General features: G+C 43.0%; 2 protein-coding genes across 2 annotated transcripts; one reads left to right on the forward strand and one right to left on the reverse strand.

Annotated features, from left to right (window-relative positions):
- Nucleotides 1–1,317: 1,317 nt before the first annotated feature.
- Nucleotides 1,318–12,776, reverse strand: DCLRE1C (DNA cross-link repair 1C). Its single transcript, XM_080629887.1, has 14 exons — nt 12,654–12,776; nt 12,504–12,555; nt 11,783–11,867; nt 9,783–9,842; nt 8,313–8,368; nt 7,873–7,974; nt 7,544–7,616; nt 7,253–7,393; nt 6,625–6,726; nt 5,231–5,367; nt 5,013–5,067; nt 3,616–3,704; nt 3,035–3,135; nt 1,318–2,275 (listed from the first exon to the last, which is right to left on the reverse strand). Exons 1-14 carry the CDS (start codon nt 12,760–12,762, stop codon nt 1,323–1,325), a joined length of 2,115 nt encoding a protein of 704 aa, XP_080486013.1. The 5' UTR covers nt 12,763–12,776; the 3' UTR covers nt 1,318–1,322.
- Nucleotides 12,777–17,118: 4,342 nt separating this feature from the next.
- MEIG1 (meiosis/spermiogenesis associated 1) lies at nt 17,119–19,438 on the forward strand (the record flags this gene model as incomplete). The annotated part of the gene is made up of 2 exons (XM_080629909.1): nt 17,119–17,274; nt 19,310–19,438. Exons 1-2 carry the CDS (start codon nt 17,137–17,139, stop codon nt 19,436–19,438), a joined length of 267 nt encoding a protein of 88 aa, XP_080486035.1. The 5' UTR covers nt 17,119–17,136.
- Between the last annotated feature and the right edge of the window lie 2,435 nt (nt 19,439–21,873).

Below are 21,873 nucleotides of genomic sequence, written 5' to 3' on the forward strand. Positions count from 1 at the left end.
ACTCAACCTTGATAATAAAAACAAGTTGATTGATAGACTGTTTAGAAATGGATGTTAACAAATCTCAGGAATGAGTGGGTGAGGGGCCAGTGGAGAAGCACATGAACTGGAATGTCTGTAAGACAATACAGACATGATAGCAATTTTGCTTGGGTTGCTTTTCCGCATAGCAGAACACTGCTGGTGAGACGGGAGAAAGACTGAAAACAGGGAAGAGCTGTCATACTGAAAGTCTGTTTAATTCTTTGGGACTTAAGACCACATGGATGGGAAACCTCATGGCTTTTTAGATGACTTTTGCTGTTCTCGCACTGTTGTTTAACACAAATCTGAATGACATTTCCATTTCAGATGCTAAGAATTCCAGCAGGGGTAGTTACAATGGCACTCGTGCATGTTGAAAGTTGATTGTCTGGATTTAAAAACCAAACTTGAACGTGTCTGAATTCAGTGAAGTCAGCAGAACATTGTAGAGGAGGTGAAATCTGGTGACACAAGAGCCTGAAGTAACCCAACAGCCTGGCCAGGATGATGGGTTACCTGCTGTTGCTGTGGATTGGCCTTGGAGCAGGCTGTTGCCAGTGGCTGTGGAACCACACAGGTTTATTTGTAAGCCATTCTGAACAATTCAGAACAACCCAGAACACGGAGGAATGGTGGACAAGTTGTTTGCAATAAGTTAGGTTTAAACCAGTGTGTATCAATCACCTCATTCAGGAGTTCAAGGGGATAACAATACTTCTCAGTGTAAACAGAGACTGCTGGAAAAGAACTATTTGATTTATTAAAAAACTCACTTCTCAGTAATTCTCTGACCCTTTTTGCAACCACTGTTAAAAACAATTGCAGTGAAAACTCAGATTAAATTCCAAGTGCAACTATTGCATAGTTTGTGTGGTCATACCTGGAACATGATGTATTCCTACAGTTAAAAATGTGGCATTTCATTAAAACCTGAGATCACTTATATCTCAAAGGCAAACTCTTAGAGCTCATGATAAAGAGAAACACTGGACTTCATCCAGTGTTTAACCCTTAGTTTTGTCTAGTCCATCTTTCGTCTGCTTGCAGTTCCAGAGAACTGAAGCTCAGGAGATGGAAGGCTTTCAGGTCCCTCCCAGGAATACCACCTTCTCAGTAGTTCATGGAAGGAACAGTAGTTACACAGGCTGCAGCTTCTGAGTTCTGACAGTAGGAGATTCCTGGAAGCATTGCCTAAACCAGCACAGCTGCAGACAGTAACCAGCATGAAAAAGAAAAACAAGTCAGGGTTTAATAAACTTCAGCATTTGTTACCATGATGTGATCAGTTCCACGTGTCTTCAGGAGACTCTCTTCTCACAGACTATGTTTTCACCTGCTGCCAGCTTCTTATACAAACAGCGCAGTTTTTCTGGCTGAGGCATTTCAGCATCAGGAGTCAAGGGAATTTCAAAGTCAGAAGAGCTCTGGGAGTCCTTCCTCAGCTCCAGATCCGTTGTCCTGGAGTTGTCACTTACTTCCACCACCCCACCTCCAACGCAAGTGGTGCCAGCATCTGCATCTTTCTCAGTGTCTTTGCTTTTCAAGTCACAGGCAACATCATGGGCACAAGATCTATTCTGATTCAGTGGCTTGCACGGGCTATTATCAAGTGGAGTGTATTTGGTGTTGTCCTGTGATACAGCAACTGTCCTGTTCCCACCTCTGCTCATGTCCAAGGCGTTCCTCTCTTGGGTGGTAATGAGCACTGTGTCCATTTGGCTGTCCCAGCCCTGGCTGCCCTGCTCCGATATGTGTGTTGACTGGGAAGAGTTTTGGGAGGAGATGTGTGTTGAGTCACTGACACCATCCGAATCACTGAAGAGTGACTGGGAGCCACCGGCATCTGCTGAGGAGGGGAAGTTGTCCTCGATGTCAGAGGTTTCTTCTAGTCTGTCACACTTAAAGAACGTGTCCCAACGAGGGACATCACTGCTGGACTCCTGTTGGTAACTGGTTACCCCATTGAAGTTTGATGTGGAAGTGGCATCTGGCTCCTGGGAAAGAACTTCAGCTGTATTGTTTTCAGATTCTTCGTCATCATCTTCATCATCATCATTTGATTCCTCGCAGTCCATGAAGTCTACGTTGAGTGAGGTGTAAGTTGCAGTCGTTCTGTGACTGTCTGTGCTCTCATCGTTTCCTCCAGTGTTTTCAGATCGTGCTGTGCTGGAGGGCCTGCTGTCTCCTCTCTGCTGTTTTGGAATCTTAGGCCTTGCAGCAGTTAGTTCTGAATCAAAGAGATCATCTTCATCTGTCGAGAAACGAACAGGGAAAATAAAACACTAAAAATTTGTTGAGACCAGAGTTTTAACAAAAGTTCATTTAGTATAAAGAGGAGAAAGTTATTTTCTTTGTCCCAGATGAAGAACCAGCAGGACATGACTGACAGTGTTTGCTTTGCCATGTCTTGCCCAGCACCCTTAAGACAAAGCTGCTTATTGCCAGCAGCAGCTCACATGTCGCCCTGGCAGACACATTTATTCAGGCCTCTGATGTGTTTTGCCAGGACATCACCCTTGCAGGGTGCTCAGTGCTTGGTGCTTCACCAATAGCCAAAGAGAACCCAGCAGGCCCAAAGCTGCCTTCTGGTTCCCAAGTGACTTCTCCAGAGGCTATGTACAGCATCCACTGACCATCATAAGTTAGAAAAGCTACTAGGTGCTAAAAAGCAGCGTGAGAGAATGAGGAAGCGCAATTCCAGTGACACACCACTGTCCTCCACAACACAGCAGGCGATACAAGTTGGAAAAAACTTTACTAAGGCTGGTCTAGGACTGTGGATCTCTTCCAGCAAAAAAGGGGCTGTTCAGCATTAAGTACATCTTGGGATGGCAAACAAGTGCGTTTCTACACAACTAGTCCTCTCTCACCCTCCTAAGACCTAGGTTAATTTATGTTTCTCCTTTCTAGCTTTACTATGGACAGATCGTGATGAACACCACAGCTTGTGCCACCTCTGCTTAATCTCAGACCTTCATTTAAGGCACAGCAGCACCAGCAGAAGCTTTACCTGAATCAGATAAGTCTCTCTTGTGGGCTCTCTTCAGTGTTCCTAAGGGCTTGTACCTGGGTTCTGTGTTTTTCCTGTACGACCTGCATAATGGCTTTAACCTGAGGTGAATGAGAACAGCACTGAGATTCAGCAGATACTTTCAGGAGCAAAAGTTAAATCTTTAAACTTGATCTGTATGAGCGCTTTCTAAGCTGCCAACATGTAGCAGCAGAAGAGAACAGGCCTCTCTGACACCGTATACGGGCAGGAGTTCAAACCCCAGAGAAACCCTCTTTAAAGGAAACTTCTGAAAAGTAACAATGACAAATAGAAACAAGTCACAGGATATGCTGAGGTGAACGTGCATTCAGATTCCACCCAAATGCAGTTTAACAGCAGAAAAGCCTCTACATGGATATGAGTAGTGCATGGAACACAGACCCTCAGACTTAGCACAACATACAAGTGTTCTTCAGATAATATCTGAACCATCAGACAAGCAAAAGGCTGTGGCCTGTGTGAGAGGCTGGGGCTCAGGAAAGCTGTCCTTACAAGAACAGAGATCAGTCACCTCTATACAGCAGCCACTTGCCACTTACAGTTCCATAACTTTCTCTTCTGTCCCACCCACTGGCAGCACATTGGGATACACGTTCACAGGCTGGATATAGCTCAGGAAATCCTTAATCTAAATTCCAGAAAAGAAGCAGAAGTTTAATAATTTAATATGTAACATCAACAGTTGTAATTGCACTTTATGGCAGCACTGATCAAAGCACACTCAAAACAAGTACCAACCATTGTCTGTAAAGACCAGTATGACCCATGAGCCAAACTCTATCCAAGCAGATAGCTCCATAACAAGAAGACAGGTCTGAAAGGACCATATATCATCAACAGCTACAGAGACCATCACTATCTCTGAAATAAAAGGCTGGACAGACCTGCTTCTAGGGAATGTGGTCCTTGCTGCTGGATCTTTTCAGGCCTGCATTTTTGTTACTGGATTTCAAGTCCCTGCTTGTGTGGATCAGATACTCCCTTCTTCAAAGACTTCTGGAAAAGTTTCCCTTCACTTCACTATAAAAGCTCATCATGACAAAACCCATCACTTTTTCTAAGCCTTACTCTATTGCCTTCTAGGTTCTCTCCAGATAGTAAATTCCTTAAGGAATTGTGTCAGTTTTGGAGCACTCCCCATGAGCTGAGGCTTTATCAGTGCTGTGCATTGAAAACACTGTTGCGGGTTACACTCCTATCTATACAGACCAGGAGGACCCATCTGGTTTTGCTCATGGAAGTAAGAGTTTGTTACAATACACTACCCCCATATGCTGCCATGTTGTATGTACTACAGGATCTTAAAACCAGGACTGTCTTCCTGGTTTCCAGGGCTCTGAATTATCTCCATTTTGGATGTGCAAGGCTTTGTGACAGGTCAATTGTCCAGTTTCAGTTCAGTTTCTTAGGAGAGAAAAGTATTTTAAGAATTGGATCAAGTCATGTCAAATGAATGTTTGATGCTGGAGAGGATGGTGCCATGACCAGTCTCCTTTTGGTGTTTAACACAGAAAGAGGACTAACAGTGGCAGCTATGATGTCAGAAAACATGTGGGCAGAGAAAAGAAGGAAAAACCATCCAAAACTGAGTCACAGCAGATAAACAGTATATTGTAAAGCAAAATTACAAGCTTCAAACATTGCATAGTTACGCAATAATCTAGCGTAGAAAGAGTCAAAACAGTTGTAGCAGTAACCTATACTTCAAGAGAGAGAAAAAAACAACAGGCTTATAATCCTGCCCTACCGCATCCTGCTCTTCTGCAGCTATACTGAAACAAACTTGTGTCTTCAGTATACAGAACTTCCTATCTCCTTATGTCTCATGACTGAAAACATGCTTTGTTGTTGATAAGTCATGTCATCTACTCCAAAACAATCCAAATTCCTTTAATTGTTTTAACCAGTGTATACTCAACACAACAAATATACAAACCTCGCTGTATGAAGAGTGGAAAGAGAAACAAGCTCTGTAGGTACTCTCCCCAGTCCTAAAAAACAGAGGAGGCACAAAACTTAGGTGACTGCTCTTCATCCTCAGTCAACAGGCAAACATCACCTACTCTTATAAAGTAATTTTTAGATTCAGTTACACAAGCCTCAGGCAATATACGCACCTGAAACAACAGGTTTCTATATGGCCTGAATACTCACCTCACTATTACATTGGTTTTCTTGATCCTTTCTCCAAACCACATAGTGGAGGGTTTGATGACAATTAAGTGTAAGGGGGTTCCATTTTGGCACGTCATCCCACAAGGCAGCCTATTCCATCGAAAGCAGTCATCATCCTGTAGAATGCCATACTAAATTAAGTGTAATCCTACATTTTTCCTCCAGAAATTGAGGAAATTTAGTATCCAGCCAGACCAAATTTGCATCTCACTTCCAGCTCCTTTGAAACACTGCTGTTGCATCGTACTTCAACAGCTGGAATCAGAGAACCCCTTGGAAAAAGGACCTGGGGGTGTTGGTCAATGAGAAACTCAACATGAGCCAGCAGTGTGCGCTTCAGTCCAGAAACCAATAGTATCCTGGCTGCATCCCCAGCAGCATGAACAGCAGGTCGAGGGAGGGGATTCTTCCCCTCTGCTGTGCTCTGGTGAGACCCACCCTGCAGTCCTGATCCAGCTCTGGGGCAACAGCACAAGAGGGACATGGAGCTGCTGGAGCAAGTCCAGAGGAGGCCACGGAGATGTTCTGAGGGCTGGATCAGCTCTGCTCTGGAGCCAGGCTGAGAGAGCTGGGCTGGTTCAGCCTGGAGAAGAGAAGGGTCCTTAAGGGGAGACCTTAGAGCAGCTCCAGTATCTAAAGGGGCTACAGGAAACCTGGAGAGGGGCTTTGGACAAGGGCCTGGAGGGACAGGACAAGGGGAATGGCTTTAACCTGCCAGAGGGGAGATTGAGATGGGCTCTTAGGCAGAAGCTCTTCCCTGTGAGGGTGCTGAGGCGCTGGCACAGGGTGCCCAGAGAAGCTGTGGCTGCCCCGTCCCTGGCAGTGTTCAAGGCCAGGTTGGATGGGGCTTGGAGCAACCTGCTCTAGTGGAAGGTGTCCCTGCCTGTGGCAGGGGCTTGGAACTGGATGAGCTTTGAGGTCCCTACCAATCCAAACTATTCTGTGGTTCTATGATACTAAAGTGCAGCCAACAAAGTAAATCAGTCAGAAGCACCAGTGCCCTGAAGTGCCATCCCTAGTTCTACCTGCATTCCTCCAAGCTGGAACCTTCAGCTTGACAGCCATCCTGCAAGGGAAAGGCTGCACACTTCAAGCACATTACATGGCTACAGGAAGCACCATCTAACCTGCTTTTAATATATTTAAATGGTATCTAATCTGCCATTTGTCTTACTTCATTTAAAAAAACAACTTCTAAGTTTCAAATACAATTCTAGCACCAACTAATATATTCTCCCCCCCCCCCTTTTTTTTAAAGTGCTTACTGTTCTTTACATTAAACATCATTAACTCCTCAAAAGCACCAAAACATCAGCATCCATGGCCTGTCTTTCACAGCAAAGTTAGCAGAGGATCTGTATAACAATACCCACCCGGGGATGTCGGCAGGCGTGAATCTGAGTGTGTTGATCTGTAGTAACGTGGTAGAGGATTTCTGGCATGTTTCTGAACATATCAAGTTTGTTCATGTGCACCTAGAGAAAGGCAGAGTTTACTCTTAGTTACCTCAGTGTGTTTGCGAGGCTGCAGCTGGTGTAACTGTACAGAGGTGGTTCTGCTCCCAACAAATGCTGGCAGGCATTTAAGCGACTACTACCCACTATAACATCCAAGCAGAGAAGTGTCAACCCAAAGTAATTTGGACATCTAGACCAAGCAGAACATTCCTCCCTGCTCAAGAGGGATGATTATGCATCAAAGTCAGAATATATCTGCCAACTATTAATGTCATATGTAAATGAGAAGGCTTTTATCATTCACAAGATAAAAGAGGGAGATAGAAACACTGAGCTTGAAAACTGGGAATTAACTTCTCCCTGGAGACTCCAGATGTTCCAGACTGAATCAAGCAGTTAACTCATTTTGAGCACAACTGTAGCTTAAGTGAAGTTAACAAAAGCAGGAGCATCTTTCACATGCAGCAGTCCTCTGAACAGCCACTTCCAGCTCATGACTGGCCACTGAGGATCTGTTCTAAAGCAACAATGATAGAAAAGTTACCTTGACCCCAAGTTCCTCACTGAGGTTTATGAATAAATATTCATATCCATAAGCAGCTTTGCAGTTCAGCCACACAACATGGTTGCGAGTCAGGGAAATCCAGCTTCGCACTAACTCCAAGATCCCCTTTAAACATTCCTCCTGAAGGGTTTAAAAAAGGTTGTGAATCATCTTTGAAGATACTCTGGTAATGGAAAATAGCATTGCCTTGCAGGACTTGGCTATCAAAGGGATGGGTAATGAAATTAGCGGCTTTAAGGACCTTTCCTCTCACAGCTTATTTAGACTTACCCTGCTTGGTATATGATAAAACTTGGGATCACAGAAAGTAGTGTCCAAATACACACTCTGGATGTCTTTTACTCTGAAAGAGAGAAATGCGGTGTCAGAGTGAGCATTGTATCACAGGACTAAGACATACCACTTGCCTCCCTCTTCAAAAAGAGGCAATTCTTCCTCTTTGTAACAAAGGACAAGTCAAAAGGGGCTTGTAACTGCACTGCAAATATATTAAATTGATAATTAAAAAAATGAGGGAAAGCAAGTCTGTTATTCCTGAATAGTTCATGCCTGTGTGATCTTTTATTCTCCCTAAATCCCATGAATAGCTGAAGTCTCACCTGGTCCCTGAATGCAAAAGCTCCATCCTGGCTGCTTCTCCTTTGGCGAGCCTGAAATCCCCTGTGTACAGCACAATGCCATTTTCACCTTCAAACAAAAACCTGTACACACAAATGCTCTGGTCAAACTCAACAACATAAAGCATGAAGTGCCACATGTTCATTTGTTCCTTGCTGGCAGCCTATGTGGCTCATGTGTGATACAACAGAAATACTGGGCTCAATTTGGTCCTATAGTGATTTCAGATAAATCATTCAGACTCCGTGTCTGGAAAATAACCTGGAAAATAAGACCAAAGCCTCACAGATTCCATGAGGGCAACCTAGCTGCTTGTTGTAGCCAAAGGAATCTACCCCAGGGATCTGCATCAAGAAGCCTGGCACCTGCTTTTTAGGACAAATTTCTCAGTAGAGACATATAGAGTATTGAAAGGACGTACATGACAGATCCTGGACAGTGACCAGCTGGTAGGAGTGTCACCTCTACATCTTCTTTCTGTAAGAGATGGGTTGGCATTACTTTCACACTGTAACAAATACTATGAGTACTTTCACTGACACAGTGAAAGCAATGCATTACTGTCCACAGCTGCTTGTAGCACTGCTTTTGAATGAAGAGTCTCTTCACATTCCAGCAACTCCTGAAGAGCAACAACCATTCTGTCATGCCAGGAGAGATGACCAAGTATGGCATGATACTCATAAAAGCAAGACAGGAAAAAGACCTAACTCCTTGGTTCATGAATCATAGAATGGTCTGGGTTGGAGGGATCTTTGAAAATCATCTAATCCAACCCCCATGAGATGAGCAGGGACATTTCCAGGTTGCTCAGAGAGCCATCGAACCTGATCTTGAATGCTTCCAGTGATGGGGCATCTACCACCTCTCTGGGCAACCTGTGCCAGTGTTTCACCACCCTCCCCATAAAAACCTATCTTCCTTTTCCCTAGCATAAATCTCCCCTCTTTTAGGTTAAAGCCATTCCCCCCTGTCTACAACAAGCTCTGTTAAAACAATTGTCCCCATCGTTCTTGTCAGCCCCTTTAGGCACTGGAGCTGCTCTAAGGTGTCCCCCTTAAGGAGCCTTCTCTTCTCCAGGCTGAACCAGCCCAGCTCTCTCAGCCTGGCTCCAGAGCAGAGCTGCTCCAGGGCAGAGCTGCTCCAGCCCTCGCAGCATCTTCATGGCTTCCTCTGGACTCGCTCCAACAGCTCCACATCCCTTTTGTGCTGTTGTCCCAGAGCTGGACACAGGACTGCAGGGGAATCTCATGGGAGAGGAGTAGAGGGGGAGAATCATCTCCATCAACCTGCTGGTCACGCTGTCGGGGATGCAGCCCAGCACACAGTTGGCTTTCTGGGCTGTGAGCGCACATTGTCATACATGTCCAGCTTGTTATCCACCAGTATCATGGAGATATCTTAGGATACACTTTGCCCAGAGATGCTGTATGAGACCTTTAAGTCCTGTGCTTAAAGCTTGTTAAAATAAGACAGGAAATACAAAGTGAAAATATTACAAGAGCAACAGAATCATGGAATGGTTTGGGTTGGAAGGGACCTTAAAGCTCATCCAGTTCCAACCCCCTTCCATGGGCAGGGACACCTTCCACTAGACCACACTGCCCAAGGCTCTGTCCAGCCTGGCCTTGAACACTGCCAGAGATAACAATTACAACAGGTAATTTGTAGATCACTAATACCCTGGGAAGGCAGTACCTCAAGAAATGCTATGATAGTAAGAAGAAAGCAGGCAAGAAGAATTCATGTGGCTGCACATCTTGAAGAGAAGGGGAACATACACTTCAAAATAGCTTGTCCACTTGTGATGTGACAGATCTGTTTCCAATGCTCATGTGAACAGTATTGCTGCCCATTACAAATACATGAATCCGCTTTTTGGGTAACGTACCTCACCGGTTGCTTCATCTACCAAAGAAATCTGAGTTGGGGTTTCAACTTCCAGTGCAACCTGTAACAAAAGGAAAAAATTCATTACAGCATTTACTGAACATTTAGTTTCATGCTTATGGCTTTTATTCATTATGTAGACATCTTTAGCACTCACTGCAGCTAAAGCTAAGCCTGTAAAATTGAGCTCATTTTCCTGTAGTAAGTCCTGGATTTCCATTTCCAGTGGAAAACAGTAAGTTTCCTAAAAGTTTTCTAAAAATGAAACGGAGATACCTCAATCAAGGTGTGCAAGCTAAAATGTTAAGAGTGTGCTGGACTTCTAACAGCAACAGCTCTCATTTCTTGTAAGCCTTATTTTTGGGCGACTACAAAGCCGAGTCCCAGAGCTCACCAGTGGATCTCATCAGGACCTGTGTCTGTGCTGCAGCACTTCCCCTCACTGTTCCCTATCCCCAGAAGCAGAGCCCACAAATCACATGCAGCACATATTCTGTGTTTGCATAGGGGTGATAGATCTGTAGACCACAACTGATCCCCTGTGTTGCCATATCCTCTGCTGAGTCCTGCACCCTACGTGCTCTGTGGCCCTCTGCAAGGTTAATGCTGCTATGAAGGTTCCTCCCCCATCAAAAGCCAAAGTGAAAGTCTCCTGTCATTACCCTCCTTTGGTGTAACCTCTTGGCTGAGCAGTCTCTTCAGCACCTTGGGTTTCACTGCACTAGCTGGAGCCACAAGACACCAGACCCCATGTTGCAGACTTCTGGGAAGCTCCATCAGATCCATTACAAAGGCGGTAACATTTGGCTTCTCCAGCAGAAACCACACCACCAATCAAACTCAGAGCTTGCTCCAAAACAATTGTGTGTCCAAAAATATTTTATCCTAAGAATGCAAGCCACTGGCAAGACTTGATTTCTTTAAACATCGATACTGATTTTATTATCTACATTTCTGAAGCTGACTGAAATCCAGAGGCTGATGTAAATTCTGCATGCTCTATATTGCTCAGTAATTCTCAAAGTTCTTACTGCAGTAAAACAGTTGGCAAGTCTCCTTCAAGCATCAAACATGCCCAAGAGATGCTCAGAGTCCTTTTTACAGAACCCCAAATCATGTTCACTCCCTCCCTAAGTCATTACAGCTTCCAGTTTCTCAAGGCTTCATAATAGCAAGTTATTGCCTCCCTCTGCTTCACAATTATACTGTGACCTACAACAGAAAACTTCTCTTTTTCTTACCCAGACTTACCTCCCAGGTCCCACTCATACAAGTTTCTTTGGACACAGCCCTTAAGACCCAGACTTATAACCTATTCAAGGAAACTCTGAGCCAGAAACTCCGAGCCATAACTCCCCCAAGAAAACAAGTTTCAGCTTGCCTGAAGTCCTTCTTGACCTTCCACTTGACTAGAAAACCCTCCTGTCCTTGCTTGGGGGATACAGCAAAATCCTTACATTATGTGATGATGTGAAAAGTGAGATGTGAAAAGAAACATGTTCAGTTTCAAAGCTCGCATCTGCAAAGGGAAGGAAATCACTACAAGTCACACCCAGGATGACCACTGAAGTTTGGCTTCAAACAGTGGAAACAGAAGAAACTAATCAAGTTCTTTAGTGATTTTACATCACTGAAACAATTCATGTTTGAAATAGCCCATTTTCCAAAAATCAACAGGAAAATAATAGAACTGAAAGGTTATAAATAGTCCAAGCAATATGAGACTTTAAATGAAGCAAAAGAGAAATTAAGGACAGGAGCAAAGAGACATGAGCAAGGTAAGAAAATGAGGGAGTGTTATAAAGACCAATGGAAAACAGTTAAAGCTGAAGTTGAGAGAAAAGGATAAATTCTGTGGAGGGAAAATTAAGATTAAATAATAATCAGCAATAAACCAATCCCACATTGTATCAAGACCAACATTTAGACATTCCTGAGGAGGGGAAGCTCCCTGTTTCCTAGAAGCACTCCTTGGAAAGCCTTCATTTAAAAACAACTCACAATGTGATTCTCCCAAAATCTGTACTTCCAATTAGTCAGCAGCAATTCCTTGGTTACAGGGGAGCAGTACAATTTAACTTTCAAGCTGCAAGGAGAGAAAAAAACACAGATGAGTGTTTTTTAAAGTAGAGGGAACAATCTAACGACACATCAACACCTGGCACCTACAACATCAAATACAGTGCTCAGACAGTGGCCTCATCTAAAGAGACCTACGGATGTAAGCCTGCAGGAGCTGTTCTGTTCCAACCTGAAGTGGGATGGGGTTCCTCCACCATACTGGTCTCCCCTGGAACAGGCATTTGGGACAGTTAGCATTCAGCAGAACACAGAAACTTCCTTTTGCACAGTGCATAAAGAGGCCTGATGAGCAAAGACAGACTGCGCTTGCATATGAAGATATGCAATATCTACACTAACAAACTCAACAGTGCCTAGGAACTGGTCCACACCTCTCTGGGCCCATTGCCATGTCTCACCATGCTCATGATGAAAAGGAAAAGGTGTCCCTTCTGTTATGCACTCCAAGAAGAGTATGGCTCCATCTTCTCTACCCCTGCCTACACACACTGATTGTCTACTACTCCTAAGGCTGAAGACATCCAGCTCTCAGGCCCTCCTCACACATCAAGTGCTCCAGCCACAGACCAGTGTGGTGGACCTGCTCCAAGTCGGCCCTGCGGGTCCCGTCCTCCCCTTATCCCCCGGACTACCCCCATACCTGCCCTCCATCCTCCTCCTCAGGGCGGGCGCCCGCAGCCCCTTCATGTGGTCTGTGGAGACAGGGCACAGCCATCAGTGCGTGTGAGGGAGGGGTGGGGGGGGGGCACGGGAAGGGTGTCCGGTTGCCATGGTGACGGGCGGTGCTCACCCTTGTGGCAGTGCGACAGGAAGTAGGCACGCGCGAGCAGGTTGTCGTGGTCGAAGCGGTCAATGGACACGGCCGGGTACTCCCGCACGCGGCCCCCGAACCGGCTCATGGCGCCCAATGCCGCTTCCGCGTTGAAACCCCGCCTCTCCCTGCCTCCAGCCAATCGCTAGGCGACTCCGCCTCCTGCCAGCCTATCAGAGGGCGCGGCGGGAGAGGAGGAACCGGCTTCTTAAAGAGGCAACGGCGGGCAGTTGCCTGGCAACAGCGGGGAAGAGGAGAGGGCGCCGACATTGCGCTTCAGCGGCCGCTCCGCGCCGCCGGACCCGGGAATAGGCCCCGTTCTGCGGTTCTTACCCCGAGGTGGGTCGGCTCCAGGCCTGGGCAGCCAGGTTGTGGGGTGGGGGTGTGGTCATAGTGGTGACTCAGGCTTAGACATCTGCCTGAGCACCCTGGCAAGTGCAAGGAGCTCTCATGTGTGGAAGTCATTGGAAACCTCTTATGGGATCTTATAGGACCTCACGTAGGTATTGTGTGTGCTGACTTGTGTTAAGTGATTGGAGAAGCATGGCCATCTCCTAGCACATGACATCTCCTGCTCTGGGATGCCTGGGGCCTCTGCCTGGGCCCAGGGATGCAGTCGATGCTTTTTTGTTTGCAGGCTCAACCTCTTAACACAGCTGAGCATGTGTTACAGACAGGGCTGGTCACACAGGCTGCTGCAGATGAGGTGTTGCCTTCACCAGTAAGAACATACAAGACTCACATAAAACATACAGACAAGTCAATTCCTCTTCTTCAGCTGCTACACATAAAAGTTCACCAATGCAGGTACACATACACCACTCAAGGTTCTCATGCAAGTGCATATTTGTGGATCCTTTGAGCACCAGCACAGCCCCTCTGTCCATCCAGCACCCCTGCACAGATCCTAGGCCCCGAGCCTGGTTCCTGGGTTCCCTGCTTGCCTGTTAGACCAGTTGATGATCGATCACAACTGGATCATCAGTTGCCCTCACACATTCCTCATGTACTCCATGTTCACAAGTCCTCCTGGGTGTACCAGCATGGCTCTCCTGCCCACTTGATACCCTGGCCTGGACCTGAGGTTGCCCCTCCTTGCCAGCTAGTCCAATTTGCTAGCAAATATGGATATGTACCCCATGCGTACCTGGATTGGAGAAGATACAGGCACTCCTCCTCCTCAACACAAGCTGTGATCCACAGTCATGCTCCTGTTGCTTGCATAGAGCCCCTCATTCAGCCAGCTCTCCCCCAATAGCAGACTTATTTAGGACACATACTGTTCCTGCTGCAGTAGCTGGAGTTGAAAACCCCTGCTCTCTCCAGCAGCTGACATCACAAGATGTCATACCCAGGAGCTGGCACCAGTTTTTCACTTACACGGGTCACACCAGTAGCTGGTATTTAGCCCTTTCAGCACATACAAGCACGTGGGACATAGAGCAAGATTACTCAAAGAGATAATTAAGAAAATATTTAATATGAAGATATAAGCAGGTAGGACAAACTGTAATGATCAGGTGCAGCCAGGCAAGCGTACTGACTGGCCCTCTTTTGCACACGACTGGCCTCTTTTGTACTCCTTTCTGCCTATTACCATCTTTGTTCCTCCCTGCTCCTCTCCCTCTGCTCATTTCTCCCTTGTTTATACAGCTCTTATCTATCCCTGCACTCCTCTGAGTCTGGGCTTCCCCAGGTTTATAGTCTTACCAGTTGGAAAGTCCAGGCTGATCTTCGTGGGAGTGATGCTTGTAGCTTCTTGATAGCCCATCAGTTAGTGTGAGTGATGAGCTCTGGGGTTCTTTATGGTCTCTATGTTTGTTTTTTCAGGTGTGTGTCTCTGTATATTTTGGTTTGAGTTTCCCCTTTTCCCCCTAGTTTTCCAACTGATAAGGTCCCTGATCGGATAACCTTGCTGGAATAAACACTCTCACACTCCCACGTCCCCCCATTAGTTACTGTCACTGACCTGGTTTGGTACGCATCACCGCCTCATTTGCTGCTCAGGTTCGTATCTCCATATGTTCCTGTTTTATGGCTTCTTCCCTTTCTTATTATCCCTTGTTGCATTGAAAAAAGTCCTTGAACAGAAACTGTTAAAGGAGCAGACACTTTCCTCCCACATACCCTTACAACCTGTGTAAGCATTAAGGAAACTGCCATCTGCCAGCCAGGCTAATTAGGATTCCATGGAAATTATGCTGCAATTAGCATCAAAAAGATATTTTCCCAAAGCTAAAACAGAGGTATATGAAATCTTAGTATTTCCCTTAAGGCAAACATTGTTGTCTTAGCAAAGTCCACTTCAACAATTCCCTTTCAATGGATAGTGTTAGTATCATGCTGAATGTTTTCTTACCACTCTCTGGCATTTTTTTCATTTGCCTGTATATGGCTGCTGCCTTTGTCACTTCCCTGAATTGCAGGGAAGGCTGTCTGAAATACAGCTCGTTTCCTTGTACAACGAAACCAGTTCTATGCCTGGAACTCAAGACACACTACCATAGACAAGGAGCTGCAGTTTTAAAGAGCTTAAATAGCAGACCACAAATATCAGGATGGCACTTTTATTATTTGAAGTCACATTTTAAATATGTAACCTTTATATATATAGATAGATTTTAAATATATAAATATATATATTGATTTTTTTATATATATAAATATATATATATATATTGAGCAGGAACACCTGTGGACAGACCATCTGGATTCATGGTGACCTAGGAAGTGCCACACATATCTAGTTGTCTTGAAGAAGCACATTCATTACAAGAATTCGGTACATTCCATAAGGAGCTACTTAACACTTACGTTACCATAAGACACTTAAATTCATTATAACTTAGCATTTATTAAGAACTAATTGTTCTTGCTAATAATATTGACTGGCTAAAGACCCAGATTGACACCACTTCTCATCAGACATCAAAGAGCACATACAAGGCATGAAAAAATTCTGTAATGGATACAAAAGAGCCCTTTGCAACAGGAGACAAAGAAAATTATATTGAGATAGATATCTCGAAGTCCATGCTATGGATTTAGAACAAGGATATCTGTTCATCATGTTGATTTATATGTGACATCTCATACATAGAGGGTAAACATTTTTCTTTTTCTTTTTTATAGTAAATGGTTGCCTTCAATTACAAAGTGCTGCAGAGCCCGGTAAAAGAATGTTTGGACTGAGCTGCACTGAAGTAGTTTAGTATTGCCAGAAAAGAGCCCTCGTGCATTTTTTATTGATCTTTAATATAGTGTATGCAGTAAGAGATGAAAGGCCCTTTCTTTGTGTGCTAATGGTTCTCTTACAGTTAGAAGACAGAGATGCAGGCATCTGCTATTTCCACAGTATGATTACAATCATTCTTGACAGAATTTTCCCAACAATTTGTATGCTATAGTGAGATTTTTTATTCTCCTTTTCTGCCTTTCTAACAGACTAAGGGCATTTGTGTGTTTGACGAGATATCAGCCTTCAACTTCTTGAGCTTTCAGTTGATATAGGAGCTTGCTAAGTAAGAAAAATTTACTGTGTGTGCAGGATTTGGAGGCAGCATCCTACCCCAGGGAGTGAGACTCTGTTCATCCTCTCACTGCAAAACCCATAAGCACATCCCTGGTGAGCTGCCACTGACTTTTCAATGTTTTCTTTTTATTTTTTGATTATTTTATTCATTTTTATTGGTTTGTTTATTTTATTATATATTTTTTTTTTACAGCTTGACTTTCATCTTGTCCCAGTTCTGCTCTGTTGAGGTTTAGCAGTTGATGAACCTACATACTATTTCTCAGCAGATTGAACAAGTGGGTTTTGCATGAGGAGGGAGTCAGTGCTAATTTCATTGGGCAAGGGTAAAACAGGATGAATCTGGGGAGGTTCTGTGTCTTTCCTCCTTGTCCAGTTTATTTAGTAAGACTTCTGTGTTATCTCTGCTGTGGCCACGTGACTGGCACTGCATTTCTCCTTTCCTCTCCTCTCCCACCCTGCGTATTTGCTATTCTTCAGTAACAGCCCAGCTCTTCATTGTGTAGTTCCCAGTTTGATGTGCCTTCATTTTGAAGCAAGAAAAACCTGAAAAGCTGCCTGCCCCAAAGGGATAGCAACTGTGAAGCTGTGAAGAATAATAATAATAAAAATATCCTGTATTTTATATGTTTTTAATTTATTAATAGCACAAATACATTTTAGGTACATGAAGTCGAGGTGTATATAGCATTTAGATGAGTTGGGTTTGTTGAAGATCAAGTAATGCATTTAATTTTATTCCAACTGCTTATAATGTGTTCTAACCTCAGACTTTGAGGGGAAGATAATATTGTCACGTCTGTAAGTCCTTTACTTAAAAATTTTGCTCTACCCACTCCTGTATGTCCCCAACAAAATCATTCGCTTCCAGCTTTTCTATTTAATTTGTAAAAATCTGATTTCAGGAAAATGTCTGAAGTTTCTGGAGTCATGGCTAATGCTGACATCGAACCAAAATCTATACATCACGCCAAGAAATGGTCGGGTGATGTAGAGAACTTATACAGATTCCAGCAAGCTGGATACAGAGATGAGATTGAGTATAAACAAGTGAAACAAGTTGATACGGTAAGATTTAGAACTTTGCAAGGGTTATTTCTTTAAACTTCTGTCTCACTTAAATGATTAAATAAAGATGGAGGTGCTGCTTCTTTCCTTTCATTTAGGATTCCATTAATTCCTTTCATTGCTATAATTTCTGATACAGTTTTTTCTCCGAGGTTTGATTTGAGTTCTTGAGCTATTATTTAATGTGTAGAATAACTTATGTCACAGAAGTGAAACAGAAACATTGCATGGCCTGTGTTTTTGTTCCCCTTCTCTTATGCATTTGGAAGTATTATCGATTTCTCTGAACAGATGTAGCTGCTATCTAAAAGAATAATTCAGTTTTGAGAAAAGGAGTGTATCAAAGTGAGTTCTCTGTGAAGTTTCCCCATTACTCTGTCAGTAGAGCTGACAGGAAGCTCACTTGCTGTCCAGGGAGTCAGTCCTGTGCCATTGCTACCCACTGCAGTTTTACAGTTGAATTGTGTGGTAGCATAATCAGACTTTGTGCACAGTCAAAACTTGGCTGCTATTGAAACCATCCACAAAAGAAGTATTTGATGCCAACTGTAGTAAAGGGAGCTGTGACACAAGCTTTTATTAATGGAGAACATCGGTGCTCTGCTCACTACATTTGATGGCAATTCTCCCTAGCACTTCAAATGAGATAATGAATAAAGGCTACTATAGATATTGAGTGGCTACTCGAGATTTAAAATAGCAACCAAGAGCTTAATATGGCAAACAACATATTTTCTTTATTGGAGCTCTGGAATTTATCTTCCAAAGCAGCATATGTAGCATGAAAAATCCACTTTTAGGAGACCTTAAAGTCACTAACAAGTTAATCCTTTTCCGGTTAACTGAAAACACAGCAAACAATTGATGTGCATAATAAAATGCAGTTCATTATTTGGTTGTGGGCTGGGATATCACTGTAAAGGCTGTGGTGTAAATTCCCTTAACTGTGCAAAAGGAAATCCTGTAATTAGTGTGGTAGTGTCAGCCTGTTTGAAGTTTATGGCAGGTCATAACCACAGGCAATTAAACCCTGATGAAAGTTAAAGAACACCACTTACCCAGTGTAAAATGAGCATGTGTTCTGTTCAAAATTGCCAGGATCTGGTAGTGCTTCTCTTTCAACGTATGCATCTTCATCTTTGTTTACTCCACATTATGTTTCCATAATGCAGATGTTACTAATGGTGCAGTTATAATATAGATGAAATTAATATTAAGGCTGTTACATTTAGGTGAAGAATGCAAATAGCTTGGCTGTATGCTTAAAGTAATAAGGTAAGTGATGAAACTACCACTTCTGGCACTCTACAATTAGAGAATGCTCTTGTGTGACATCCTCTCATCAACTCTGCCTGGAAGAGAAATAAGATCCTCATTACCTGATTTTTAAGGTTCAATTGGACCAGAAGTAGTCGTAGGTGTTCAAGCTGCAGACAGCTACTCAGCTGTTGAATGAACAAGCCTGCTGAATGCACAAGCCTTAAAGTTTCACACTGTGGAACACTGAAGAGCACCAGGATGGTTCTGGTTTCCTGCAGGACTGATCCTTCTGTCTGTGAGACTATGATACATATCACTCATTCTATTTGTATAAAGCTGCTAAGGAGAAACACATTTTTCATGGTCAGAAGGATCCGAAAGGAACACTTAAGTGTGTTCAGTCTTCCAGAAGTGGAATCTTTCAGCCTCTCAGATTACTTGAATAACTGAATAGTACCAATGTTTTATTCCTAAAGGAGGTATTTTGAAAGCTTTGACTAGTCCACTTATTTAAATTACTCTTCTCAAATATTCTTAGATCCTTATTTCTAGACTTTTCTGAGCATATAATTCTGATCTATAATTCTATAATTCAAACCAGAAAATGAGTTTTGACATCTTGTTCTTCATCAACTTTTTAAAGTTAAGCAAATGAATAGCAAAGTAGTGGTTAGATGCAAATGGAATTATACCCTGTATCCCTTGCAATATAGTGCACAAACATTTAATGTGAGCACGTTCTGCTGAATGTGTACCCTTTTCATTCTATTCTTAGGTGGAGTACTGGCCAGAAACTGGATTTGTTAAGAAACTTCAAAGAAGGGACAATACATTCTATTACTACAATAAGCAAAGAGAATGCGAGGACAAAGAAGTCCACAAAGTGAAAGTTTATGTGTATTAGTTTTGGGTTTGCTCTGACTTGCTTGTATTTTTTGTGATAAATCTGCTTGTTAGAATCGGAAAGTAAATGAGATTAAACAATCTGATTTACGTGAAGTGTTGGTGTCACTCTTAGATAGAAGAAGGAATACTGGAAATGCAAGGAAGCCTGGAACTATAGACATAGGAATTTCATTTCTTTTCCTGCTATAACCAAGTCTTCTTATCCCTCTTTTTTTCTAGTTGCAGATATTTTGACATAAAGGTAAAAAACTGGTAAATGAGCGTCATATATTTGGTTTAACTGTGTGTAAAGTTTGTTTTAAGTACGGGCATAAATCTTTATTCAAAACAGCATAATCTTAATGACAATGGCTAATGTCAGCCATAGTCTCTTGGTATAGATGAGGGTTATGAGACTACAAAGGGCTGAAGCAAAGCCCAAATGCTAATTGAAGTTCCCTTGGAGAACAGGAATAACAGGGAAAGAGCTTAGTGAAGGACACCAGACAATCAAGCAGCAAGGACCAGGGATTAGCTGCTGATTTAAAAACCAGTTATTGTGGTAGAAACAGTCACAACAAAGTCTTTTTGAGCAATAGGTAAGGGATCCCCAAAGTATTTTTGTCAGGTGCAAGTGCTAATCACTGGAGGAGGAAGTATTAACTGACATGGCAGCATATGCCTTTTTTTGGGGGGATTTACATATGGTGGGATCAGGGAGTGTAAAACTGCAGGGAGAACATGAAATCCATACTGTGTAATATATAAGGTTAGATAATGTACACAGATGGTATGTGGGGTTTCTGGGCAGAATTCGTCTCATCTAACTTCAGATGTCACATTGTGAACATCTACACCCGATCTTGTCTTTTGGAAACCCTTTGTTCTGAATGGGGAGACGTTGGCTTTGCTAGGCACAATTAATTTCTTCTAAATATGGATATGTAACATTTGCTTTGAACACATTGCAGTGACATCAGCCCTGCAGAAGCTGTCCATGTGTGTGCTACTCTGAGACACCTGGTGCCCTACCTGGTGCTCCTCTGAGACACAAGGTACCCTACTTACCTTCACTCCTTAGGGAACTTAAGTGAAATACTACAAGATGCCAAAACTCTGAGTAACTGACCATCAGCACAGTAGTATGGGTGTGGTATTCAAAAGATCTCATTGATGATACGTGAGGATGATCTAGTCACTTTATTTAGACTGCCTGGAAAGTCTTCGCTTGAATTTGTATAAGCTCTGTTAGAGGAATGACTGAAAAGTACTCAGAAGCAACTGTGAAGCTTTTTTTTATTCCAGGTAGGTTTTAATGGCATATAAATAGTGACTGCAATGACAAAAATAAAACATTGCTTTAGTAAATTTCACATCGCATTTTCACGATGATTCCTTATTTGGATTGCTGTTGAGGTGCTTTTTAAGAAAGGACTTTTTCATACTTTGCCATTAAATAGAGGGAACAGAACAATTGTCGGGATAACTCATCTATTTTCTCACTTTTAGAGAGTGGATTGTACTTTGTTAACTTCATAGATTCCTAGAAAAGAAATCTTCCAGTGGGCATGAAAAAAGCCTTTAAGAAATTCATAAGAATGGATATGTTTTATACCCAACTCAGTTATATTGACAGAAATCACGGCTGTTGGCACTCACACAATAAGTGAGCAGGTTTGGTACAGCCGTTTTCTCAGTCTGTAGAAAAGACGTAGTTGCACATTCAAGAGCAGGAATTAAAACTGCAGGTAACTTGTTTACAGCTTAACTTTCTTTTACAGGAAAACTTTAAAATCCTGAAACAAATATAAAGATTATTCTGGGCTTCCTTCATTTCACCTGACTGCGTCTCAGTGATTCTGCAATACTGCTGGATACTTTCTCTCTTGTATTACATTTTAAAACAATAAGTCTGCATTTCATGAAACCCATGGAGATTTCATTTCAAAGCGGCAGCATGGGAATCCATGTTCCACTTCTGAAATGCTGATTCTGTATGAGCTGTCAGATTCTTCTTGCTTTAAGAAAGTGAATTACCTAGGTTTTATTACTCACATTTTTCAGCATTGTCACTGCCCTAAAAGCTTGAATCTGACTGTAATATTTAAAGGATTAATGGTGTGAAAAGGAAAGAAAAGCATCATGATTAGTGCTGGAGACCAGTTTAGAGACACAGCCTTTGTCGGGACTATTCTGGAGTTCACTCACTTTATTAGCAAAACAGCAGGTTTTGTATTGGCAGTCACAGTTTTGGTTTGGAATTGCCCATTGCCAGTTCATATCCATATTTCACTCCAGTTCATGCTATATTTCAGGTTACTTAAAAACACTCTCTTTTTCTAAAGACTGCAACTGTGTAATGGCTTTAGCTACAAAGCCGAAGAGGTTCCTCTTTTTAAAGAGAAAGAGGTACAAGGGTTCTTCTCCGAGTCCAAGCTTTTTTGTGATCACAAG

This window comes from Psittacula echo (assembly GCF_963264785.1).
Source record: "Psittacula echo genome assembly, chromosome: 1".
NCBI classification, from domain to species: domain Eukaryota; kingdom Metazoa; phylum Chordata; class Aves; order Psittaciformes; family Psittacidae; genus Psittacula; species Psittacula echo.